Source organism: Stegostoma tigrinum, chromosome 2 (assembly GCF_030684315.1).
Source record: "Stegostoma tigrinum isolate sSteTig4 chromosome 2, sSteTig4.hap1, whole genome shotgun sequence".
Lineage (NCBI taxonomy): Eukaryota > Metazoa > Chordata > Chondrichthyes > Orectolobiformes > Stegostomatidae > Stegostoma > Stegostoma tigrinum.
This window is the reverse complement of record NC_081355.1, coordinates 16260713-16288096: the sequence shown is the minus strand read 5'-3', so window position 1 is coordinate 16288096 and position 27384 is coordinate 16260713. Positions and strand designations below refer to the sequence as shown.

The 27384-nt window shown below is 41.5% G+C and overlaps 1 protein-coding gene across 5 annotated transcripts in view; it reads left to right on the top strand.

Moving 5' to 3' along the window:
- Positions 1-27384, top strand: part of fhod3b (formin homology 2 domain containing 3b) — a 583240-nt gene that overhangs the window by 532874 nt on the left and 22982 nt on the right. For all 5 annotated transcript variants that reach the window (XM_048559318.2, XM_048559356.2, XM_059652629.1 and 2 more), the window contains 5 exons: positions 22-204; positions 1037-1156; positions 6794-6955; positions 11633-11823; positions 18132-18324. In XM_048559318.2, the coding sequence (XP_048415275.2) occupies positions 22-204; positions 1037-1156; positions 6794-6955; positions 11633-11823; positions 18132-18324 (849 nt within the window). The remainder of the gene's footprint in view (positions 1-21; positions 205-1036; positions 1157-6793; positions 6956-11632; positions 11824-18131; positions 18325-27384) is intronic.

Sequence of the window (27384 nt, the reverse complement as noted above, 5' to 3'; positions counted from 1 at the left end):
ATGTATCTGATTTTGTTTTAGAAAATCCTGACCATGATTCCCAGTGAAGAGGAAAAGCAGAAGATCCAGGAGGCCCAGTTGCTGAATCCCGACATTCCTTTGGGTTCTGCAGAGCAGTTTCTTCTTACTTTGTCTTCTATTAGTGAACTCTCAGCCAGACTCCAACTCTGGGCCTTCAAGCTAGACTATGAGACAGTTGAGAAGGTAACTGCAATGCAGAAAAAAAAATTTGTTTATATGTGCAGCATTTGATTAAGAGTATGGCCCTATGATGCCCGCTTCAATGGATAACTAAGTAAAATGCAATCGCATCTTTAGCCTTTTGTTGCTTACAACAACTATGACTTGCTACCAGTTAGGGATATTAATGAGATTGACGTTTTCTCACTGATAAGGGGTGGAATAAAAGTGAGAGAGTAACTGTCAAGGGGTGTATTTTTGTACAAGGCAATGATTGCAAGAATCATTTTAGTTCACTTTAAACCAGTGCATATTTATTGGCTGCCAGGGGATCGTTAATGAGGGTACAATGTTTGATAGTATGCCAACACTGCAACTGAGTATAGTTTGATAGTATGCCAACACTGCAACTGAGTATAGTTTGAAGGTTTATATCTTACATGAATATAATTCCCTGCTCAGCACTGAACAGCTGATGCCACAATGCATCTGAATCTGCTAAATTGTATGGAATTGCAAATGAAATTGAGGCTACTGTTAGGCCAAGCCAGGAATTTTCACAACTAATGTTCACGAGCTGCCTTTTTCACAGACACAAATTTCTTGGTGTAATGCAGCTTACGAGATTTGAATGTATAAATAGCATTCAGCTTTATTGAAGGATCATAGAGAAGTTGATGTTTGGCTGAACGTTAATCAGCAGCTTGCCACCACCTTCTCAAGGGTAACTAGTGATGGGCAATAATGCTGCCACAGCTAATGACACACACGAATGATTTTTAAAATATTATACAGTGCATAATGTAACAAGTGCTTGTGACCTTGGTGATACAGTATGCTTATGTCATACTCGCAGGAAGTTGCGGAGCCTCTGCAAGACTTGAAAGAAGGAATGGACCAGTTAGAAAACAATAAAACTTTAAGATACATCCTGGCAACATTACTGGCTATAGGGAACTTCCTAAATGCATCAAATGTAAGTTTGAGAGTTTTCTTTCTCCGGTTTGTTCATTCTTAAATTACAATCGTTCAGCCAAACTATTTTACTTTTGCGCTTTGTCCTTCTTTCATTCATGCATATATATGAATTGGGAATAGACAATTCAGCCCTGTGAGTCGTCTACTCCAATCGTTAAGATAATGGCCGATGATTGATTATAGCCTCAAATCTGCATTCCTGCTTGCCCTTAAAACCTTTCACCCCCATTCCACCCCATTTAAGTTTTGTATTTTCTGCAAACTTGGAAATTTTGCTCCCTGTAACCAAAGCAAAGTTATTCGTATATATCCAACTGGGCAATTGTTTTAATAGTGACCCATGTTGGATGCTAATGTGTTTACCTCCAGCCTGAATAATGACAGTTTTCCAGTTTACTCTCTGCTTTCTGTATTGAGGCACTTTTGTACATAGACTCTTACTGTCCCTTGAATCCTTTAGATGCTGGACAAAGAAACTATGGACTGGTCATATTCAGAGCTTTGAAATTGTTGACTAGATCCATACTAAATTGACATATTCTGAAAAACAATCAGATGAGTAGATTTATGTTGGCCAGAAAGAGGTTGACACCCAACGACTTTCAGCAATAGTTACATATTCCTTCTTAGTGCGTGAGCAGGCACAATTTTGTGTGGCATTATTTGAGCCTGGTTGGTCTTAAATGACTAGAAATGTCCATAATTTGATGTGTATAATGTACAGGAAAATTGGGTAATGGGAAAGTAGATGAAAGGGAATGTATGAGGAGTTGCTTTTTGACTTGGAGCTTTCTCGATGAAAGGTTTCTCAGCAAGTTGAGTGTAAAAGTCTCTGACTTATGAACAGTCTATTGGTTTTTCCAGCTATTAACATTACTCATCTGTTTTCCTGTTACTTTATTTGCATAATGGATTTGGGAGAAAAATAATTTTTAAAAAGTCTGCCCTAATAATGGCTAAAGAGGGGAAAGCTTATCAGTGGACATCATAGATGCGCACATTAGCTGAGGGAACTTGTAGAATCTCTAAGTAACAATGATGAAAATGGAATTGAACTAAAGACATTGAGGGGGAAAAAGACACATTTCTCATAAATCTTTCCAGCCAACAGTCTAAAATGGAAACGCCTGGCAACACTCAGTAAGTCAGGTAGCATATATGGTGAGAGGACCTGAGTTGATAATTTAGATCTTGCATCAGAACAGTGATGTTAGACTTCTAACTTTTCAACAAAGATGGCTAGGGAAAAGAGAGAGATGTTTAATGAACAGCTATATGATTAAATAATAAAAGGGAAAATAGAATAATGCTTTCTGGGGTGGTAATAGAACAAGTGAAGGAACAAAATGCAAGACAAATGGAAACCTAAATCATTACAATAGAACAGCAGGTGAATAGGCAAACTGGGCAGGATCATCATGGCAGGGAACTCCGAAGCTGAATGATAGATCATTAGGGAGCACTTAGAAATAAAGGAGTCTTGGTGTACAGGTCCACAGATCTGCCATGATGTCAACACAGAATCACAGAATCCCTACAGTGTGGAAACAGGCCCTTTGGCCCAACAAGTCCACACTGAACCTCAATGCATCCCACCCAGACCCATTCCCCTGTTGTCCACCTAAGCTACACATCCCTGAACACTACGGACAATTTAGCATGGCCAATCCACCTAACTTGCATATCTTTGGGAGGAAACTGGAGCACCCAGAGGAAACCGGAGCACCCAGAGGAAACCCACGCGCACACGGGGAGAATGTGCAAACTCCAATCAGACAGTGAGGCTGGAATTGAACCTGGGTCCTTGGTGCTGTGAGGCAGCAGTGCTAACCATTGTGCCACCATACCGCCCAGGTTGACTGGGTGGTGAAGAAGGCATACAAGATGCTTGCCTTCATTAGCTGCAGTGTAGAATATATGAACACTGAGTCTTCTACAACTTTATAAAACATTGGTTAGGTGATAAATGGAATGCTGTGTACAGTTCTTGATGCCATGCTGTCAGAAGAATGCGATTGCACTGGAGAGGATGCGGTAAAGATTCACCAGGATATTGCCTGGGAAACAAAGTCTCAGTTGTGAGGAGAGACTGACTAGGCTGGGTTTGTTTTCCTTCGAGCAGAGGAGGCTGAGATGGATCTGATTGAGGCATAGAAAGAGTAGATCATGAGATTCTCTTCCCCATGGCAGACGTGTCTAACACCAGAGGGTATAGGCTTAAGGTGAGGAGCAAGCAGTTTAGGGGAGATCTGAGAATAAAAAAACTGCACCCTGATGGTAGAAATATGGAAGGTGCTGCCCGAAGGGTGGTGGAAGCGCATATTCTCACATTAAAAAAGCATCTGAGCAAGCACTTAAAATGTTTGGGGTATAGTAGGGCTATGGGCCAAGTGCATGTTATTGGGATTGGTGTAGTTTGGTGTTTATTGTTCAGCAAAGACATGGTGGGCCAAAAGGGCTGTTTCTACAGTGTGACTCTGAGAGTTAGTTGGATAGAATCTCGCGCACAGACCAATCCTTGGGTTTTGTACTAATTGGGACATCCCATTCCAAGGATTAATTCTCACACCCTCCATCGGGTTATGCAGGAGGCTGAACTCCTCGAGTAAGTAAAGTGAAGAATTAGTGTCTGGTTATTAGAAGCTCAGGATCATGGTTTCAGTTTATTTGAAGTAATTCAGGAAAGCAATCACTCTATTTGCGTTTGCGGCCTCCTAAATGTACAGTACACTACTTGACAGTCAGCAGTGCAGCAGGCAACGTTGCACATCTTTCAGTTTACTAGTTGTTTTTGCTGGGGATTCTGTTTGGGGCCCAGAGTGGTTGGATGAAAGGAGATGTAAGGGCAAGTGCTGAATCTCCTGCATTTGCCCAGGGCTATGGGAAAAGGGAGTGTGTGCTAGTGGACAGTCTCCTTTTGAATGCCGAAAGTGTCGGGGGAGATAAAAGTGTATTTAGGAATAGACATAATGCTGAATGATCTGTTGACTATGGAAGCTGGTGGGCAGAGGTGACACATTTTGTAATAATTACCATAATACAATTGAATTTAATGTTGGGTTTCAGGGAGAGTGAGAAAGAGGAGTCAAAAACTGGTTCTAAATTTTAAATTGAGCATGTTTCAATTGGAAGGAACCTTGCATTACCTGTAGGGTAAATTGTTGACCTGTTTGTGCATAAGTCTATGAACAGGGACAAAAGTCCCTCTTCATTTTGGCTTTGACACAAAACTGACTCGCATCTCTAAAAGACAAAAGTTTTGCTTGTGTAGTTAAGCAGATATGTTCAATAAATTAGATAAAATACTGCAGCAAGGTAAAATAAAAGTCTTATAGAAATGGTAAGATTTGGAAATCTAGACTGGCTATGTATATAAAAACAGCAAAGGAATACACAGGAGTGTTGTGAGATACAAAAAGGAAAGCAACATGAAGAGGAAAATTTTATGATCCTGAGATGCGATGGTCAAGGCAAATATGGGAGAAGTAAAGATGTACTCAGACAAGACAGTATGGAATGTTCAGATTTGTTAATTCGTGTCATTTCACCAATACAAGGAGTTTTTTAAAAAAACACACACACCAGCAAACCGTGGTATAAGTCAATATAAAGCAAGTAGCGTAGGAGTTTTCTGAAGTCCTTTTCAAAAAATAAACAAATAATGAATCCCAACACCTTGTGCCAACAGTATTATTGTTAAGCAACAGAGAAATATAACACGAATCCATGCTACTGGGTTCAATTTCTGACTCGGGTTGGAATTATGTACCTCTCTACTCACTGAGAATGACATCCATGGCTGGAGCAACTGCATATAAAAGCTACTGTTCAATGGCCAAAACTACAGAGAATTAAGTTGCGTTACATGCTAACCTTGAGAAAGTCACTTGTTTTTTTTTTAAAATCAAATCACATCCAGTATAGGAGAAGAAGGTCATAAAACCTTCCTGGTAACAGAAAGTTACACGAGAGCTGAGAGTAATATCATTTTTTGCAGTTTACTCAGTTTAAAAGCAACTAGTACAAGTAATTCACATAGACAGTGATTAAATGTGCCTTTTTAATCTAACTGCAGTTCACATTTTTTCTTGTGTATTAAGGAATTTTGATGTTGATCCAAGATTTTAAAATGGACCATATGACGGTATTAGGGAGTTGTTGGTCAGACGTGGCTTCTTGAACTGCAAAATTCTTGACAGGTTATGGTTGTCAACAGAAGAAGTTTTACTCAGAAGATAAACTTTTACAGTGAACCTTTTCATGTTCTCCCTCCCTCAACTTTCTCCTATTCACTCCCAAAGTCATGGACTCACGTAGGGATACAGTTAGCAGCCCTTCAATCAGCTGCTTGGGGTGATGAATCCACATTGGTAATATTACTGGTCTTGTAATCCAGAGTGTTCCAAGGACAATGGATCAAATGCCACTATTTTAAACATCTGTATTTAGCGAGTTTTGAGAAGATTTGTAGCTCAGGTTGAGGTTCTGGATGTGAGTTTGCTCGCTGAGCTGGAAGGTTAGTTTTCAGACGTTTCGTCACCATTCTAGGTAACATCATCAGCGAGCCTCCGACGAAGCGCTGGTGTTATGTCCCGCTTTCTATTTATCTGGTTAGGCTTCCTTGGGATGGTGATGTCATTCCCTGCATTGGATATGTCATCACCAACGCAGGAAATGACATCACCAACCCAAGGAAACCTAACCAGATAAATAGAAAGCAGGACATAACACCAGCGCTTCGTCGGAGGCTCATTGATGATGTTACCTAGAATGGTGACAAAACGTCTGAAAACTAACCTTCCAGCTCAGTGAGCAAACTCACATCCAGAATCTGTATTTAGATTCACTTAGCTTACAATTCCAGATCAAATTCTAATCTCCACAATGGTAACCACTTATCCAAAAAGAAACCATCTGGTTCACAAATGTCCTTTTTAAGTAAGGAATTTTCCTGTCATCTGGCCCAATATGGTTGACTCTTAACTTCTCTCTAAAATGTTTGAGGAAGCAGCTCAGTACTTGGGCAAACACAGGCCAAGCAACATCTCAGGAGCACAAAAGCTGACGTTTCGGGCCTAGACCCTTCATCAGAGGATGAAGGGTCTGGGCCCGAAACGTCAGCTTTTGTGCTCCTGAGATGCTGCTTGGCCTGCTGTGTTCATCCAGCTCCACACTTTGTTACCTTAGATTCTCCAGCATCTGCAGTTCCTATTATCTCAGCACTTGGGTAATTGGGGATAGACAACAACTACTGGTGTCATTGGATGTATGCTGCAGAGAATAAATCCAGTAATTGCCGGCCAGTTATTTGAGCTGTGGAGCACATATTGTCACCTGAGTCAATGCCAACCTTGTTCAAAACACTGTCATGTGGGGACTTCCTGGTGGGCAGGATTGTTTATATTTTCAGTAAACATGGTCAATTGTAGTGCTCATCCACTTAGTGTCTCTTCGTGTTTTGTATTACAGCAATGAATTTTAAACATTTGACTTTATTGCTAATGATAAGATTAGTCGCATAATTTTACTTTATATGTGATTAGGTTCTGCTTTTGCAAACATAATGATCCCTGTCAGTGCTAAATATGTATCTTTTGGAGTAATTATTTTTCCCCCCTCCCACTTCTCCTGGCAGGCAAAAGGTTTTGAGCTCGGGTACTTGGAGAAAGTACCAGAAGTAAAAGACACAGTGCATAAGCAATCACTGCTGCATCACACAGCAACTATTGTGGTGGAAAAATTTCCAGATAGTTCAGACCTGTATTCAGAGATTGGGGCCATCACAAGGTCAGCCAAGGTATGTCAGCGAAAAAACATTCTGTCTGTCTATTATCCAGATGCCGCAGCTGTATTTTCCAGCCAGGCCAGAAAGTAACAAAATATTGGTATGTATTTCACTCAGAAACTTTACAAGTTGAGTTTTGGGGTATTTTAGAATCTTTGCTAGACGATGCATTTAACTGGGATCTTTAAAGAATCAACTAACTTCACCCTGATTTACAATGTTAGACTTGTGTACAGAGCACTCAAATAATAGAGTTGATCTTTCTCTGTACCATCTCTGTAGCTGTAACACAATATTCTGCATTCTGTTCTATTACCTTGGTGTACGTATTTAAGGTATGATTTGGCTGGATAAGATGCAACACAATACTTATCACTATCTCTGGACATGTGACCGTAATAAATTAAATCAAATCAAATCAAAGTGGTTATATTAGCTGAAACAATTGGATGTGATTTTATTTGGAACTGGGAAATATGATGGCTTAAAATGTCATTCATCCAAGGCACATGTGGAATCCTAGAGATTAGCTTCTGCAATACTATCAATATAAAAAAAATCTCTTCCACACTTGCTGTGTAACACGGATTACCAAAGCTGACAACTGAACGTCTTCATTTCCGAAACATTAATGTTTGGATGGTTGCCTGCTATTCATACGATGGCAGTAGGCAACAGACTATGACAGGCAGTCACATAAAAAAGAGAAAACAAATTTCATGATCACTGCTTCCATTCCCCAAACGGCAGAAGAAATAAGAGCAGTGGGTAGATCATAATCCCATAATCCTACTCCCCCCATTTGACCATGGCTGACTTTCCAGATCTACCTGCTGAATCACCACCTTAACATTTTCATTTATATTTAACTCAAACCACAGTTACCTTTCAGGCTCAGTTGCATGATGCAAGCTCCTCAGCCTCTTGGGCCTGGAGAGTAGGACCAGTTAAAACACAGCAACAGGTTCTACGTGAAAGTTGTTACTTATATCAATCTATTTCAATGACTAAATTCTCTGGAAGGATTTGCTTGATGGTGAATTTCTCCATAACCACAAAAGCAGTAACGAGAGTGAAACACAGGTGGTTATACAATATCTCTCCCTCTGGTTGAGCTCAAAATGATGTGCACTCTCTCTGACTCAGTAACAGGTTTACTTTCCCAGTTCTGTTTTCTTTCCGAGCTTTATTTTGCCTTTCATACTGCCACAATGCAGAGGTGCTGGTGTTTGACTGAGGTGAACAAGGCCAGAAGTCACATGACACCAGATTATGAGTCCAACTGGTTTATCTGAAATCACAAGCTTTCCATACACTGCCCCTTTGTCTGGTGATGAAGGAGCAGTACTGCGAAAGTTTGAGATTTCAGATAAACCAGTTGGACTATAACCTAGTAACGTGTGACTTCTGGCCTTTGATATACAGAGAGAACATGTACAGTACATTAGATATTGGTTATTTTACATTGACTTATGGACCTGACAAGTACAGAAGCAGCAGCAGATACATGTTGCACTGTGGTAATGTCATTACCTCTGAACCAGGAGACCTAGGTTCAAGTCCCATCTCCTCCATAGGTGTGTCATAACATGTCTAGAAAGGTTAATTTGAAAAATTTAGGAGTTGCAGTTTCTTAGTTTGTAGGATCTAGGTCTGGAGATTTTAAATAGCCATTAGATATCTATAACTCCCATTTTAAAAAAGAACTTATATAATATCATCCAGCTGTGTTATAATTATTCTGAATTCTGACTTTTGAGCTTTTCTATCAAGCAGTCACGTGTTATTTAACTTGTGAAATGATACATTACAGATCTTGCGATTCACTCTTCATGACTGGTGTTTCGGTTAGTTTAACTTTTTTTTGTGAATTGTTATTTTTTTTCAACCTTGCTAAATTTCCTGTTTATCTCCTATCATTCTATCTGATGAACTCTGCAGACGAGAAATGACATAACCTGCTTGATGTGTTTATAGCTTGGTCTGGTAGGCTGAAAGAATTGGCCTGCTTCCATATGTAGCATTTCTGCAATCAAGTTTGCTAGTTTCCTCTAAGTTATCTAATAAGTGAAAGAAATAACTCGATTATTATAGCACGTGTCACCATTTAAATGACCCAAACTCAATTTGACAGCCAAATAATAACTGTTGTACTGGAGGAAAATTTGTTCACAGAAAGCTCCTGCAAACATCAATGAGCAGATCATTTGCTATTTTAATGAACGGTTTTTCCGATAATCTTGTCCAAATTTGTACCCGCCTTTTGAATCTTCAGCGTCCGCCTGTTTCAGCAAGACTGGGTCATAGTTTTACATGTTGCCTGATGCGCAGCATCACGGACAGTGAGCGTGAATGAGGCACAGTTTCAGATTTGCACCAAAGTCTTGACGTATAATTTGTACTCCAGTCCCTATAGTGAGACCTGAACCCACAACCTTATGATCTAGGGGTGTGAGTGCTACCAGCTGAGCTATGAGTAATGCTTAGGGAATATTTCAAGCAGAACTGAACACTGTAATTTTTGCCTGATTCAATACTGAAAGAGAATAATAACTCTTGATGTGACGAAAGGTATATGAATAGATATATTTTAATTCAAATTCTGGATTTCACAATAGAGACAGATGAATATGGGTTAGTTTTGGGAAAGTAATTTTTCCAAACAAAGGTAGAAAGTCTTATGGGCAGTGACCTAAATAGATCAGTTCTAAGAACACATGATTTCAATCCATTGTCTGCAACAAATTCTGTAGTTCTAATGGATATAACCTTTAAATTGTTGAGTTTATGACAGTGTAAATATATTAAGGCAATTGGTTTAGTTTTGACTTCAGACCACATGCAAAGTTCCTACTATTGCAAGCTAGTTAGCACAAAACAGTTGCCTGACACTTTAGAGAGACTGAGTTAAGATCACCATAACCATTTTCACTTATTGGAACCAGGCTTATTTGTTTCCTTCATGTTGATAAATTCAACAGTTGCTCCTTTATCAGCTACAGATTCCCTGATGCTAGAACTGTCAATATCTGTTGCTAAAGAAAACACATTAGAGATGTAAAGCTGAAAGTAACAACCTCATTTAACTTTTCACATTGTTTAAACTCGCTTGAGAATGAGATACCATCTCTCAAACTCAGCATGCGATTTTTACGTTTTCTTTTTAAAAAAAAGCTCTTAATTTCTTTGTGCTTCAATTTCTTCATGAGTTTAGAGCAGGCATGCGTTTTGTTCCTTTGTCTTAACACCAGCCACTAGAATCTGCTGGCCTAATCAATCTAACCTTGGCCGCTAAGGGGAGTTTTGCAAATGCTGCTGTCAGCAATGTAAAGACATGTTTACGATCCAGCCTGACCGTTTGGGATTTGTGCTGCCGTCAACTCTTCATCACTGGAGCAGGTCTATTTGTCATAAATCAAACACCGGGAGCAGTTGGGAGTTAGCATTTGTTAAACTAATGACTTTATCGTGCACAGAAGCTCAGTGCAATCCCAGAGGCTCTTTGTCTTGAAACCATTAACCATTTTACCACCTGAGAGGGAGACCTGCAAGAATTTTGCTAAATGACCATGTTTGGTGTAAAATGTATCAGCCCAACACAATAGATATCACCTTTCAATATGGTTTTTCATTGAAAATCGCTGACCTAGCCATAGACTTAAACATACTAAGGGTTGATTTTCTCTGCTAATACAACACATGGCAGAGGCAAAGAATGGGCAATCCTTGTCCATGAAATTGGGCAGTGATTGTAGATGCTTAATCTCTGCTCTTTGTGTGCCTGTTTGCAACAGATAGTTCTAAGGTGAGTGATAATCTCATTTCAGTCTAAAAATCAATGCAACTTTGACTGAAACTACCTCAAACAAGATCCTTTATTTTTCTTCTGGGCAATTGTTCTTGACCAGCTACTATGGAATGTTCCTTTGAGACCCATTGCTTCATGGTATTTCTCCTTCTTGCTCTCTCTACTTCTGAGCTGTTGAGTTGTCACTGCTGATCCCAACAGAGAAAATTCACCAAAGTAAGTTAAGCAGCTACAAAAATAAGTTGTTGTTTAAACAAATGTTTGCGTTAGCACACGAGATATACTCTCAGGTTGGTGAATGAAGCACCATTGCATTTTGATTGCATTGTTACTGTTAGAATATCTCCACAGATCAACATGATTCCTTCCCCTAAAACTTGCTGAACCCCTATACTGTGCTAGTCTGATGTCTCCATTCCAGCAATCTTATTGGCTTTTATGCGATAGAATCGAGACGATTCAAGTTATTATGCTGACCACCCTTACAGGCAATAGCTGTCCTATTAGCTTGAGTCATATTCAAATCAAAGTCTAAAACTAAAGGAGTTAATAAAGGCAGAAGATGCTGGAAACTTGCAGCAAGTCAGGAGTGGAACATAGTTAGCATTTGAGAGTTAAGACTTTCCATGGGGGGAAAACATGATTTGTCATACCCTCTCCAGCTGCCCAGTCTCCATAAAAGTTCAGCTGAGGCATGGCTCTTTTTCGATTCTTTAGCTCAATCTGGAATGATCTGTGTTTTGTTGGCACTGCAAACCTTTCTGTCCTACACCTTGGCTGCCTGTTCTAATGGCACTGATGTCAGAAATGTGAGCAAATCTGACTTGAGCTGTAAAAAAGACTTTTTAAAAAAAATACAAGGGTTGATTTCTTGTCCGCAGATCGACTTTGACCAGCTTCAAGAAAACCTTTCCCAGCTGGAGCGGAGGTGCAAAGCCTCATGGGATCATCTAAAGGCTATTGCAAAGCACGAAATCAAACCCAGCCTGAAGCAGAAAATGTCCGAGTTTCTGAAAGATTGTGCTGAGAGGATCATCATTTTGAAAATCGTACACAGAAGAGTAATGAACAGGTACAAGATCCAGATATCTATTCCCAAACGTGCTCTGTTGTCTTGTTCTTTTTTTTTATTTGTGAGAGTAAGTTAAACTTGGTTTTTCGTAGTTTTGTTTCGGATTTTTAAAAAAATACAGGAAATGTTGCCAAAAGACTTAATTTTGTTTTCAGAATTTTTACTTTCCATCCAAAAAGCTAAACAAAAGAAACTGAGGCCCTTCCACAATTGGGAGAAAAATGTAAGAGAGCATACAAGATGAATGAAGAGGTAGTGGTGTGGTGTAATTGAGCTCTTTTTTAATAAAAGGTCACTGGTTGTATTGATAAAATTCAACATTTGCAGCGAATTACGTTTAATATTCCTTTATTTTGACATTCATTCTCATGTGGATTAAAAGTAGTGTTTTTTTTCAAATGTGCAAACTTCCCTGTAATAAGAGTGGAGTACAGAGAATTAGTTTGCTGAATACAACAGCCTTTGTGTTTGGATTAAGTGGCATGTAGGATCAACTCACAACACCAATACTATGTTCATCATGCACAAGGATGCCTCAACAGTTTACCATATGAAGGAAATTCTGAGTATGAGAGAAACAGAACAAATGGCAAAGATCTTTTTAAATCAACTTGTCAGAGATGTTACGACACACCACTGGAGCAGGTAAACCCAGGCCTCCTGGCTCCGGGCTAGAGAAAATACCACTGCACCACAAAAGCCTTTGTATTGGGACCTTAAAGAAATGGTCACAGTCAAGGGTTCTCAGTGAAAGTACATGTTAGATGAGTAGATAATCTGAAGGGTTGTGAACAGAGTAGCTGAATGAGTTACAGGTCAGCAGTGATGCACAAAAACATGGTGAGAGTCATATTTAACTCCAGCCCCTTATTTGTGATGTCCTTCAAACTGACTTCCTGATCTTGGTCAGTCATCATCTGGTGATGTTTTCTTGGAAGAAACTGGAGGTTAAATCAAAAGTCAGCTTCTCTCTCATCTTCAGCGTCAAATCAACAGTGGAATCAGTACAGAATTACAGGCGCCAACAGTCTTGAAAAATGCATTGTTGTTGCATTTGTAATTTCGAAAATATTCAGGACTCTATGGCTGTGCTATCAAGAATATAATTGACAATCTAGGCACACCGTGCTTAGAGTTTTCTAACCATTTCATCTGATGACGTTGGTCAGTGTGTGTCTGAAATCCCAATTTATCCTGGCAGGGTAGGCTTTGTGATATTGGTTCCTGTTCTACCCACTGTGAGCAGGAGAAAATTTTGGATGTAACAGATTATGAATGTGCTTTTTATAAACAAAGATCTGACATTTTGCATTCACCCTTTCACTCCCTGAGGATGTCCCAAAGCACTTTAAAACTTTGAAAAGCTTCTGAAATGTTTGCACTGTTGTGTTGGAAGACTGGCAGCCAATCTGTGCACAGATAGATCCCACATTCAGAAACCGAAGGCTAGATCACAAGTTGAACTTTACAGTGCTTTCCTCTCCTCTCTGTCCATGCCCACACCCCCAAAAAAAATGGAGTTTGTGGGAATTTTAGGAGGGATGTGTTGAGGGGGCCCACAAAATTCCTTGAAAAGCCATCGCACGGCTCCTGGTCCCACCCTGATCAGCTCGCTGTCCTGGAGTTGGGGAGCCTATGTCAGCATAAACGCTCCAGTGCCATCTGAGGCCTTTACGTTGCCAATGAATGACTGGTTAAGAGATTTTCCCAGCCGGCCTCCATATTTAGTGCGGCAGGAGGAAATCAGCAGCAACTGGGAAGCCCAGAACGTGACCCTACTTGGGTCTTGGGTGGGAAGGTGCCTTCATCAACAGACCCCTTTACACGGGAGTGACATCGCCCTCTCCACCATCACCAACAAGGTCTTCCCTATATGTGCTGCTACTACTACCCCATCCAGCTCTCCGTTGGCACTCACAACCCATCTACATCCTGAGACCTCGCACTAGCCTGTCACAGGATTCTGTGTCTTACACAGAAACATTAGAAAATAGGTGCAGGTGTAAGCCATTCAGCCCTTCGAGCCTGCACCACCATTCAATATGATCATGGCTGATCATAGCATCTCAGTATCCCATTCGCGCCCACTCCCCATGCTCCTTGAATCCTTTCACTGCAAGGGCCATGTGCAGGCCCATCTTGAATATATCCGATGATCCGGCCCCGACACCTTCCTGTGGGAGAGAATTCCGCAGGCTCACAACTCTGAGTGAAGAAATTCTTCCTCATCTCAGTCCTGAATGGCTTACCCCTTATTTTTCGGCTGTCTTGTTCATCGGTCACCCATCATCCAAGCACTTTCCAGCAGCTTGCACAACTTGGATCGAAGCATGTCTGGTTAGTCAGATCGTGGGATGGGTGAGCAGTGAACTGTGGAGCAGCCAGAGTTGGTGCCAGTATGCTGTCCACTGGGTGTATGACTGGTGGGCCAGGAATCTCACCACCATGCAAAGAAGTCCCAGGCCTTCTGTTTTGGCCTTGGCTGATGGACAGGTATTAACCAGGACAAGTGGAAAAACACCTCTGATTGTCTTCACAATAGTGCCAAGGTTCCTTTTGTGTATGTCTTGGGATCTCTTACACCTGCCAAAGAAGGCAGTGGAGGCTTCCGATTCATGCCTCTTGGGAAAGATGGCACCCCCCCCTCACCACTAGAGATGGCATTATTTCCTCAACACTAGAGACATCAGTTTAGATCTTGGTTTGTCAACTTCTTGAGTACATATAAACATCTGAGCAGGAGTAGGCCATTCAGTCTCTCAAGCCTGCTTCCCCGGTTGATCATGACTGATCTGATTGTGGCCTCAACTTCCCTTTCCTGCCTTCTCTCTTTAACCTTTGACTCTGTTCAATGTTCAATGACTCTGGCTCCATTGATCCCTGGGGAAGAGAACTCCACAGAATCACTGTCGCCCGAGAGCCCACTATTTTCAGACACTAAAGCAATAGGGCTATCACCTGAGTCACTGATGCTCGTGAAGTTTATGATTTTCCTTTGGGAGGTGAAATTTGCTCTCGTTGTCAAACTCAAGTTCTCCCAGTCAGTCCCTCCCACGCAAGTATCAGTGTTCACACTGTAATTAAAATATACCAATTAAGTCAAAAACTAAGGCAGAAAAGTATTCAAGAATATTAACATTAATTGTCACTGCTCGCTGACATTCTTTTTTATTTTCGAAACAACACAACATCAATGACCATGAAAACCAAATGAGACTGTTTTGTTACAGTCGTAGACTTAACGCGACCGAAGCAGTCGTGGACTTGAGCAGAACAAGAGGAAAGCTTTCAGCAGTTCAAGTCTGTGCAGGCCATTTCAGTTAATTCCACCTCCTTCCTGCTCTTTCCCATATCCCTGCAATTTGTTCTCCTCTTGTATTTATCCAGTTCACTTTTCAAAGCTACTATTGAATCTGCAGTCACTATTTGACCAGCCAGTGCATTCCACACCCTACCCTCCTTGTTTTCCCTCACATTGCCTCCGTTGAACCTTTTGATTGTTGCTCCTTTAACCGTTGGAAGCAAGTTTATCTTTATTCTAGCTAAACCCTTCATCATTTCCAACACCTCTGCCAAGCCCGATCTCTCCTCCTGTGCTTCAAGAAGAGCTACCTCAGCTTCTCCAGCCTATCCACACCAACTGCAATCACTTAAAGCTATTCCAGTAGATCCTTTCTGGGTCCTCTCGAAAGCCTTCACGTTCTTTCCAAAGTGTGGCGCTAGTACTATTATTTTGTGTGGGTTTTGCTCTATTATTATGGCTTTCGTACACCATGCCTATGACAAGATTGCCCGTTAGTTGCTTTGTTAACTGCCTTGGTGCCCTCGAAGATTTGTGCAAAAATCCAAGGCATCACATAGATTATTTTAAATTGTACCAAGTTTTCCATTGGCTGTCCTCATTGTTCTGATCAAAGCACACAATCATATACTTTAATACATTGAATTTCACCTGCCATTTGTTCACTCATTCACCAGCCTATAAATGGAGTAAAGCGTTAACTTCCCTATTAGGTGCACAGCTGTCAACCCAGCTCCAAAGTGGAAACAGACCACTGAATTTCTGGTACTATTCTAATGGCAAAGGGATCTGGTTCACACTAATGGCTAGACTTCCTTGGCCACAAACTGGCTCATAGAGACTTCACCTGGAAACACATCAGGTTCCTTACACCTTCTGAAACCCCCAGCTCTACCTTACTGCTCCTTCACCAACTCTGATTTGTGACGTTTGTCTTGCTTTCGGTACAGGTTGGAGCAGAAATTTCCTGCAGCCTTCCTGGAGAAATTTTCTCCAGTCCCCGTCCCACAACCCATTCTCTGGCCACAGTCTCTGTCACTGACCTGGTCACTGTACCATTCTCTTCTAGAACCTTGGAATTTTTTTTAACTCTGAGATGACCTTACAACCACAAATCCAGTCCATTTTTAAAATGGCTAAATTCTATCTATGTAATATTGACCCACCTCTGACCAAAACTTCCTCTTATTTTTATTGTCCCTGTGTGGACTTCTGCATAGTCTATGCAGTATGTTTAAACCAAAGCGGAAGTTGCATGGTGGTGGATGATGGAGAGTACACAGGATTTGCTCAGTTGCCCGATATTGTGTTAGTTTATCTGCTACAGAAACTTTCATCCATGCCTTTGTTGCCTCTTGAACATTCCTGATTAATAGTCAATCTTCTATTGTTGAGAGTGCCGTCATCTTCTGAGGCCCTAAGCTCTACAACTTCCCACACAAGCCTGTCTACCTCTCTTCCTTCCTTTTGTAATAATCCTTAAAAGCTTTTAGTTTGTATCCTAACATCTCAAAGTATTCTGTGTTGAATTTTTGATTAATTTTCCAGTGAAGTGTTTTAGAACGTTGGACCAGCTTACAAGTGCTAGATAAATGCGACCCGTGGTTTTGTGATGGGCAGAAGTGAGGAGAGGCACAAACCAGTCACTGGCAATCCAGGGTTTTTCTCACTGTTTTTCTGCTGGAAGGGCATGGGAAAAATCCAGGACCTTTTCACTCCTTTTGCCAGGTGGCATTTTGAAAGGCACTGATATCAATTTTAATTGGTCAGAATTGACATTAGGATTGTGGTTGGCAGACATACCACCACACTGTTACCACTCTTTCAGGCCCTACTGTTTTGTCAGGCCAGGAGTGTTTCTCCCAAGAACAGTCAGTCATGTTGCTGCTTCAGGCTCCTCTGCGCTCCCAACCACTCCCGTCATACCCACCGCCATTTTGATTTTTGGTTGGCTGACAAATCCTGGATCTCAGTTGCTTCTGATGAGGTGTGGGAAGAGGGAGAGTGAAGAGCGAATGAGAGTCCTTCTTTTTGGAAAAACCATGCTACTTTGCACACTGGAAAACTAGACCTCGCTTTTCGGTGGTTGCGTTTACCCGTGCCGTGCCTTTTGAGGCTGATGTGATCATTTTTAATGTCTAAAATTTTCTCGTGTGCCAATTTGTGGTTTCCCCAGTGCCAGCTGGAATGGCGGAATCACCCAATAATTCTTTTTCTACTAATCCAGCAGGAGGCAGAAGTTGTAGAATCTCCTGGAGTGTGCCTTAAGGGCACTGTGCTTACTTGGACCCACACACTCACCGTAGGTGCCGTTGGAATTTTAATTTTCCCCAAATCCACCCCGCCGTTTTGTTCGATGTGAAGATGTGTTTGGAGTTTCCACTTGTTTATTATTTCACTCACGAGTTAAAGTGAATTCTGTTGAAGCATTTTGGGCCCGTAGTTTTTCCATCTGTTGCTCATTTCACAGCAGTGATACTACTGTCTTATTGATCCTTTGAACAATCATGCATCTATGATTAGATGGTAAACCGTGCTTGTGGACCCAGACACCAAAGCTGAATTGTCGAATGGGAGAACCAAAATTAAAATCTGTTGGTCTTTCAGTTCGATAAGTTTACTGCAGTACGTCTGAAACATGATCAAACCCCACCCCCCCACCCCCCAACCCCCAGATAAGTGCGTAAGAAATCTGTTGAGTGGAATTCTAGGATAAGTGAAATTATCCAATTTTACAATTCATCGTTCTCAAAAATAACTCATCACTACAATTCCACATACAATGGGAAACAACCGAGTCTGTGGAAATGCTTCTGTTAGGAATGCTGCCATTATAACATCCCATTATTAAGTGTTTGTAATTCTATCACTGTTTGTCTTGTAAAAGATTTTGTGCAGTTAACTGTGACGCATACAAGATTTCGTCCAGTGATCAGATATTCATATGTGCAACGGCTGAACAGATGGTTCTAAACACTACGTTCCTTCTCCCCAACTTCATTTGTAGATTCCATGCTTTTCTACTCTTCATGGGACATCCTCCACATGCAGTGAGGGACGTGAATATTCACAAGTTCTGTAAGATCATCAGTGAGTTTGCTCTCGAGTACCGTACCACGAGGGAGCGAGTATTACAGCAAAAACAGAAACGCGCCAATCACAGAGAAAGAAACAAGACCAGAGGCAAAATGATTACAGATGTAAGTAGAATTTTTTTTTGTTGCCGGTATTCACTGGGAAAGATAGAGGTTGGGAGGTGGTGCGCATTTACTGCTGTCCAATGATTAGATAATTTGGCGTGCCAGAATACCTTGGAACAAGGCAATAGTGGAATTTTTTTGGACATGAGATGTGGCTCTGAGAGCAGTACAATGGTGGGAATTTCCTTTTTCTGGAAAGGAAATTGCTGGAGCCCTCTCCCTGTCATTCACAATCGCTGTAAGCAGTCAGGTGCAGGTCAATCCCAATTGAAAGCATGCGCAAAATATCCTGAAACTGGTTTCAATTCTTTCTGGAGGATGAGAAATTCCAGGAATGCATCAGGGATCTTAAAGAACTGAAAGTAAAACTATAAAGGCCTTTATTATCAGTGAGATTTTGATGTTTTTTATTCCTATTTAGGGACAAAGTTCTCTAGTCGTTGTTATATTTGTATGAAATTGTCACAAACTCTAGAATTCCCTCTATTTCGATGGCCATATGGTTGGTCATACTAAAATGAATCTGCCTTGAAAAAGTTAACCTTCTCCCTTAACTAAAAGCAAAAGCACCACAGTATGTTTTACAGTTGAGTTTTGAGAGTCATGAAACATGAAATTCATTTCGTTCGCATGAAAATTGTGGGTGAGTTGCTATGCAGTTGGTTGAACATTCTGGAATCTTCAGAAGCAGTTAACAAAATATCAAATCAGTAAAATTGGTTGATTATCTTCCTACACCTTGCAATCTAGTAACGATAACCTCTTCTAACCTCAGGTTCCACCCTTTTTCTTTCTCTAATGCTATTCCTCCCTTTAAGTTTGCTCTAGAGCGAAAAGACCAGTCAAAAATGCGATAAATGCATCCCTGTTTCACAGAGCTCTTACAGCATCTCTGTAATGCTTAGGTAGGAGGCGGGTAAAACTTTATTGCTCGAGAGACCTCTGCTTTGCATAAATTTGCTTCTAACCTCCTGTCCCACACTCCCTTGAAACCGTTCTTACCTTTTTTTCATATTACTGCTACTGGAATCTGTGTTTGCCTTCACTTGACACGGTTACAGCTCAAGAACAGCAAGAAAGTGATCCTATTTTGTCCAGTCCCAATAATCCCCATTGGGTTAAAATTATACTGTCTCATTTTAGTTCGTTATTTCCCAGGAGTATCTCTTCCAGAAGATGCATTGAATGGAACAAACTATTCTATAAACCATGAATTTCCATTGGCAGCATCTAAAAATGTTACTCTGTGTTAATTGTCATAAAATGTCTGGTAGTCCTACATGGAGGATTTCCAGACTTTGAAAAACAGAGTTTAATCTTTCAGGAATGATGGAAGAAAGGTCCTCTGAACTTTGCATTGAACTTATAAGGTGCATATGTTTTTGTGATTGGAATCCTGTGTCATGCATAGATGCTGGTTCTTTGTTGTTTGTATGAGCTATAATGTTCGAGGCACAAATGTCAGATGTTTAATCACTATGTTTGTACATGACATGAAAATTGGTGCCATGGTAAACGGTGAAGATAAGTGCCTTAGATTACAGACGGTACTGGTCAGATGGTCACAACAATGGCAAATATGACTTAATCCTGAAAAGTGAGAGGTGATGCATTTTCGGAGGACTAGAAAACAAGGAGTATGCAATGAATTGTAGGACCTGGGAAACACAGAGAATCAGAGGGATCTTTGTGTGCATGTCCACCGGGTCCTGAAGGCAGCAGGATAGGTAGATAATGTGATGAAGACGGCTTTTGGGATACTTGCCTTTTTCAAGGGACAGCTGGAAAGTGGGAAGCCTTCAACAATGAGCTAGCGAGAGTCCAAAGACAGTATGCTCCTGTTAGGGTGAAGGGTGAAGTCGGCAAGTGTAGGGAATGCTGGCTGGCTAGAGAAGTTGAAGTTTTGGTCAAGAAGTAGGAAGCATATGTCAGATATAGACAGCAGGGATCGAGTGAATCCCTAGAAGAGTATAAAGACAGTTGGACTTTACTTAAGATTGAAATCAGGAGGGTAAAAAGGGGACATGAAGTAGCTTTGGCAAGTAGGGTTAACGAGAATCCAAAGAGATTCTACAAGTACATCAAAGGCAAAAGAGTAACTAGGGAGAGGATGGCATCCCTTAAAAATTAGCAAGGCTGCCGATGTGTGAAAGCACAGGAGATACTAAATGTGAACATTGCGTCTGCGTTTACTGTGGAGAAGGATTCAGAAGCGAGAGAATTTGGGAAAATAAATAGTGACATCTTGAGAAATGTCCATATTACAGAGGAGCAAGTGTTGGCGATCTTAAAGCGCATAAAGGTGGATGAATCCTGAGACCTGATCAGGTGTACCCTGAAACTTTGTGGAAAGCTATAGAAGTGATTGCTGGGCCCCCTGCTGAGATATTTCCGTTATCAATAGTCACAGGTGAGGTGCTAGAAGACGGGAGGTTGGTTGACATGGTGCCACTATTTAAGAAAGGTGGCCAGGAAAAGCCAGACAACAATGGACCAGTGAACCTGGCATTGGTGGTGGTCAAGTTGTTGGAGGGGACCATGAGAGACAGGATTTGCACGTATTTGGAAAGGCAAGGATTGATTAGGGATTGTTCACATAGCTTTGTCCTGGAAAATCGAGTCTCACTAACTTAGCTGAGTTTTTTGAAGAAGTAACAAAGATGATTGAAGGCAGAGCAGTGGTAAAAATCTGCATGACTTCAGTAAGGCATTCTACAAGGTTCCACATGGTAGACTGGTTAGCAGATCATATGGAATACAGGGAGAATTAGCGATTTGGATACAGAACTGGCTCGAAGAAAGGAGAGAGAGGGTGGTGGTGGTGGTGGAGGGTTGATTTTCAGACTGGGGGGCCTGTGACCAGCGGTGTGCCACAAGGATTGGTGCTGGGTCCACTGCTTTTTATCATTTGTGTAAATGATTCGGATGTGAAATCAGCGTGTATGATTCGTAAGTTTGCCAATGACGCCAGAATTGAAGGTGTAGTTGACAGCGAAAAAGGTTACCTCAGAGTACAGTGGGATTTTGAACAGGTGGGCTCTTGGGCCGAAGGGTGGCAGATGGAGATTTGTTCAGAGAAATGTGAGGTGCTGCATGTTGGAAAGGCGAATCATGGAAGGATTATACAGTTAATTGTAGGGTTCTGGGGACGTCTCTGTACAGAGAGGCTTGGAGTGCAGGTTCGTAGTGTCCTGAAAGTAAAGCCACAAGTAGACAGGAAAGTGAAGAAGGCATTAGTATGCTTGTGTTTATTGGTCAATGCATTGAGCGTAGGAGTTGGGAGGTCATGTTGAGGCTGTACAGGACATTGTTTAGGCTACTTTTGGAATACAGCTTTCAGTTTTGGTCTCCCTGCTGTAGGAAGGATGTTGTGAAACTTGAAAGCATTCAGAAAAGATTTACAAGGACATTGCCGTGTTTGGAGGGCTCGAGCTACAGGGAAGAGGCTAAATAGGCTGGGGCTATTTTCCCTGGACCGTTGGAGGCTGAGGCTTATAGAAGTTTATAAAGTCATGAGGACATGAATAGGGTGGATAGCTAAGGTGTTTTCCCCGGGGTAGTAATGTCAAAAACTAGAGGGCATACGTTTAAGGTGAGAGGGGAAAGATTTAAAAGGGACCTAAGAGACCACTTTTTCACACAGAGCAAGTGATGGGTGATGGTACAATTACAACATTGAAAAAGCATCTGGATGGATACATGAATAGGAAGGGTTTAGAGGGATATTGGCAAAAGGCTGGCAAACAGGACTAGATTATTTTAAGATATCTAGTCAGCATGGATGAGTTGGATCGAAGAGTCTGTTTCCGTGTTGTATAGCTCTATGGCTGTATGATTCATTGGGTTATGGGCCAAATGATGGAAAATGAGACTAGAGTAGATAGGTACTTGATGGCCAGTGCACACCCGGTGACCCAAAGAGTCCTATTCTGTGCTGTAAAACTCTAAGACTCTATTAGGTTTTAGGAGTTCTGCTCGCACAGCAGAGGGGTGAATTTCTTTTCTCACACTGTCTGCCAGTCAAACATTGGAAAGGATTAAGTCACTGTGCAGCAATTTTTAGGCTCAATTCTGTTAACTACTCACTATGGAATGGTGACGCTAACATCCATAAAGTTGATTACAGAGCAAAGATCCATGGATACTGTAAATGTCAAAGAATAAACAAATTGCTGCAGAAACTCAGCAGGTCCAGCAGCACCTGAGCAGAGAGAGCTGAGTTCACATTTTGGGTCCGGTGACCCTTCTTCAGAACCGATTATAGCTACGAGAAGGTGGTATGAATGCTGATGATGGGATTAGGTGGTGTAGAGAGGTAAAGGAGTAGGTGGGAGGTAGAAACAGAGCCCAGAGGAGAGAAAGACAGGCAGACAAAGGGATGGATAATGGTAAAGCGAGGAGAAAGACAAGCTGCGAATGGGGACTTTTATGCAGGTAGAGACGGGTGGTCTGGTCTGAAAGCGGTCCGAATGATAACAGGGTCTGGGGTGTCAGGATGGGTAAAGGACATGGGAGAAGGAGGAAGAAAATTATTGAACTCTATATTGAGCCCTGAAGCCTGCCGGGGCCCCAAGCAGAAATGAGGTACTGTTGTTCCAGCTTATACTGAGTCTCGCTGAACTTCTTTCCAGGTGGAAGTTGATGATGACTCCATCCTGATCCCACCCCGACCTCCTACTGCCCCCAAATCCAGACCCCACTTCCCTCACCAATCTTCCCACTTGATACTGCGGTGAGAGGAAGCGGATGGGTGATTGTGTGGGTGTGCAAGGCAGTTCTAAGTGAGTAGGTCATGTACCCACACACAGACACACAGACACACAGACATACAGCCTTCCCTGCTCCCCGCAACGCTAGCCTCATCAAAATCCGCCTATAGACTGGACCAGGTGAGGAGAAATCCCCAGATTGAAGGCAACTTCCTTCTGACACCCACGTTCATATGAGTTCCACAAAGGCTAATTTGAAGTTGATGTCGTTGGAGGTGAATACAATTTAAACCTGATTTCCTTGCCTGGCTCACCTCTTTACTTTCCTAGTGACCAGGATTTGTGTTTGGGCTTTTTCTCTTTACCCTGATTTCTTGAACAAAAGTACTTTATTCGTGAACTCTGCAGTTTGGCACTTGTTAATGGATATTTTTAATAGTTGCTCAATCTATCAAATTATTCAATTATTGAATAAAAACAAAGAACTGCAGGTGCTGTAAATCAGGAACAAAAACAAAGCTGCTAGAAAAGTTCAGTAGGTCTGGCCGTATCTGTGAAGAAGAAAACAGTTAACGTTTCGGGCCTGGTGTCCTTGGGTCCTTCGGAGGGATGGTCACTGGACTCAAAACGTCAACTCTGTTTTGAGCTTTTCCAGCAACTTTGTTTTTGTATTCAGTTATTGATTTTTGACATTTGTTTTGCTCAGTAGGTTTTGTTTTCTTCATATCTTAAGATTTTGTTGAAAATTTATTTTCCATGTGATGTTAAACCAGATCTCGGGAATCTTTCTGGCCGAAGGGGAATGAGAAGCTTAAAAGAAGTGTGTTTGTTTTTATTTGAAGACTGACGAAAGGAGTTATTTTGACTTGACTGGAAACAGGAAATTTGGAAATGTAGAACAGCTCTGACAGCATTCATGCAGAGTCCAATATCTTTCTGTCAGAACTAGTGCCAATTGTGGACCTGAAGCAGTGACTTTTTTTCTCTCTCCATAGATGCTGCTTTTTGTCTATGTTTAGGATTTCCACCATTTGACTGCCCTAAGCTTTTATAAGTTTAGTTAGTTTCAGTTTAAATTAAGAAAATATTTATCACTCAATATTTTTTGTTTTAAAAACCTTTTGAATGTTACTGTCCAGCTTTTGCATTAGGGCTGGATTCAAAGAAATGGAACTAGTTGTGTGTTGGGAATGACCAAGTTGTGTGTAGTTGTTTGACAAAGCTGTGGTGGTGAGTGGAGGTGATGGTAAAATGAAGGAACAAACAGCACAGTGGCTCAGCGGTTAGCACTGCTGCCTCTCAGCACCAGGGACCTGGGTTCGATTCCATCCTTGGGTGACTGTCTTTGCGGAGTTTGCGTGTTCTCCCAGTGTCTGCGTGAGTTTCGTCCTGATGCTCCGGTTTCCTCCCACAGTCCAAAGATGTGCAAGTTAGCTGGATTGGCCGTGTTAAAATCACCCCATAGGGGCCAGGGATGTCTAGGTTAGATGTGTCAGCCATGGGAAATACAGAGTATGAGTATGGGTTTGTGTGTCATGTTCTTTGGAGGGTTGGTGTAAACTTGTTGGGCCAAAAGGCCTGCTTCCACACTTGAGGAGTTGTATAGATAAGGCAAAGTAGCAGAGTCCATGATTTCTCTCCCTAGCCATCCCACCACTTTGAAGTCTTTTGTCCAATATCAAAATTAATCATTGATTTTTCAGATTAGGCACAACACTATTGGTTCATGTGCCGCTCACACTGTGATTCCCCTCATTCATTGTATTTAGTGATTATTAGTTGAAGATTCAAGCTCTAAATCACATGATTAATCTGCTCCCTGTTACACAAATTAATAGTTATCACCAGGAAATGATGTAATGTCACTTATTTATAGTCTGCTTTTTATGATATTCACAGAAGGAAAGAGATAGACAGATACAATCAAAAGCAACGAAGAAACTTTGCATGACCTATCTTTCAATATATATCAAACTATGAAAACAGATGTTCACTTAAGTGGTGAATTATTGCTAAAGGGCCAGGCTAACTGAGCTATTCTGCTACCTACAGACGTTAAAGTGACTTCTGGGAGTAACTCAGCCACAGAAGTATCATTCCAGATCATTTGACGATATACTAAAACAATGCCCATTTATAAGGAACTGCATTCTCTGAGCTATATTACATGGTTAGCCATTATTTAAGGTTACAAGGGATGTCTGTTCCCCAATTAGAAAGATCTGTGATGGTCAGATCTCAACATATTGTGCATCAAAAATACTATAAACAGGTAACTAGTGCATAAGCCTCCCTCCCACTGATGCCTGTTCCAGCATTATCTGGCACCATCTATCTAAAATGGGTGTAATCAGTTGTGTGAACCACCAGCCTGCAGAGATCTGCCTGCCTCTACCTTACCCAGAAATGTGATTCTTAACTTGACTGGAATGTAAATCCCCTCCAGGTAGTCAAAGACTGCCATCACTGACTTGTTTTGAGAATGTTACTATTAACCCTGAATGTGAATCAATAATCTACTAAGGACAACACTTTTCGTCAAGCCCTGTCCTTCATTTTTTACTGATGTAAGCTGAGCTGACATGTTTTTCTTCATTGTTAGATTACTGACGAGATGAATGACATTCTATATTTGCATTCCACTCTGCAAGACTTTTACCTAAACATCTGCGCCCTGCAGAGGAAGAGCCACGTTCTGTGCCCTCTTACCAAGAGGTGCAGTGCAATATTCCCTCATTTAGTCAGAGTTCATGGCTCAGGATCTAACCCAAATCATTGAGTCTACAAGTAAGATCTGCACTTGCTCCACTTGCTTCCCTTGTATCCTTGACTCAAGTGAAATCCTCTAATATACCCCAATGTCATAGAATGATAGAATTCAGTTTGTCATGCATAAGCCAGACAATAGCATAAACTATCCAAATCAGCTCACTGCCCCTGCTGCTTCCACATGTCACTATAAGTCTGTGAACTTCTAGATACTTCCACTCATCATTGAACCTGCTTTCCGCTGTTCAGTACAGTTCATTCAAAAAAAAAAATGGTGGCACAGTGGTTCGCACTGCTGCCTCACAGGGCCAAGGACTGGGATTCGATTCCAGCCCTGGCTGACTCCTTGCCTGTGTCGGTTCCCTCCAGATGCTCCAATTCCCACCCAGTGCTCCAGCTTCCTCCCACAGTCCAAAGATGCGCAGGTTAGGGTGGGTTGGCCAAGGTACCCTGTCCGTCGTGTCCAGGGATGTTAAGGCCAGGTGGCTTAGCCATGGAAAATGCAGGGTTACGGGGATGTTGGGTGGGATGCTCTTCGGAGGATCGTTGCAGACTCAATGGGCTGAATGGCCACTTTCTATACTGTAGGCATTCTGATTCAATAATAAAAATAATTTCCTTATCTCCAGTTATTTAGTTACCATTTCTAAAGCTTTCCCCTCTGGTCACTGACAGTTCTGTCATTTTCCTCTTATTTACTGTATAATTTTTGACATCACAGTTAAATGCATCACAAAAAGCTCTGTATGCTCCTCATGTAACTGAAACCCTTATTCCCTTTAAGCTTAATAATTTGCATTCCTGGCCCTTGGCTTTTCTCCTACTCTGTGGCGTCAAGGAATAGGGCGAGCTACTGCACCTTAGGCCTAATCCGTGGGTGTTCAGCATGATGTTTTTTTTCCCTTTTGTATTTTGTCACAATTTACAAAAGCAAAAATCCCAAATGAAATTTTTCAACATTATCCACTTGTTCTATTAAATTCAAAGGTATGTGAGCTGCACCCACGTTTAATTATACCGTAGTGTTTATGTTGCCTCTTATCTCTGTTCTTATGTGTAAAATTCTCGCTTCATATTCCTCTGCATTCAATTTGCCATGCATCAGCCTGTTTCAGCAATCAGGCCCCCCCCCAATAAATAAGGGTCACAACCCTCATCACAGTGTCTTTTTTTTTGTATCGTGTTCAAGACATTGACTGTATGTCCCATCCACCCGTGTCCAGGTCATTCAGTACATAGTGCTCTAAATATAATAACCTGGAAGATATCACTGTATACTTCTCTCCAGTCTGAAAAATGACCATTCATCATCGAATCTCTGTAGTGTGGGAACAGGCCATTCAGCCCATCAAGTCCACACCAAACCTCAGAAGAACATCCCACCCACACCTACTGCCCTACCCCTGTCCCATGGCCTATCCATCTAACCTGCATATATTTGGACTGAGAGAGGAAGCCCACACAGATACAGGGAGATTGTGCAAACTCCACAGACAGTCGCCTGAAGCTTGAATCGAACTTGAGGCTGGAATCAAACCAGAGTCGCTGATGCTGTGAGGCAGCGCTGTTAACCACTGTGCCA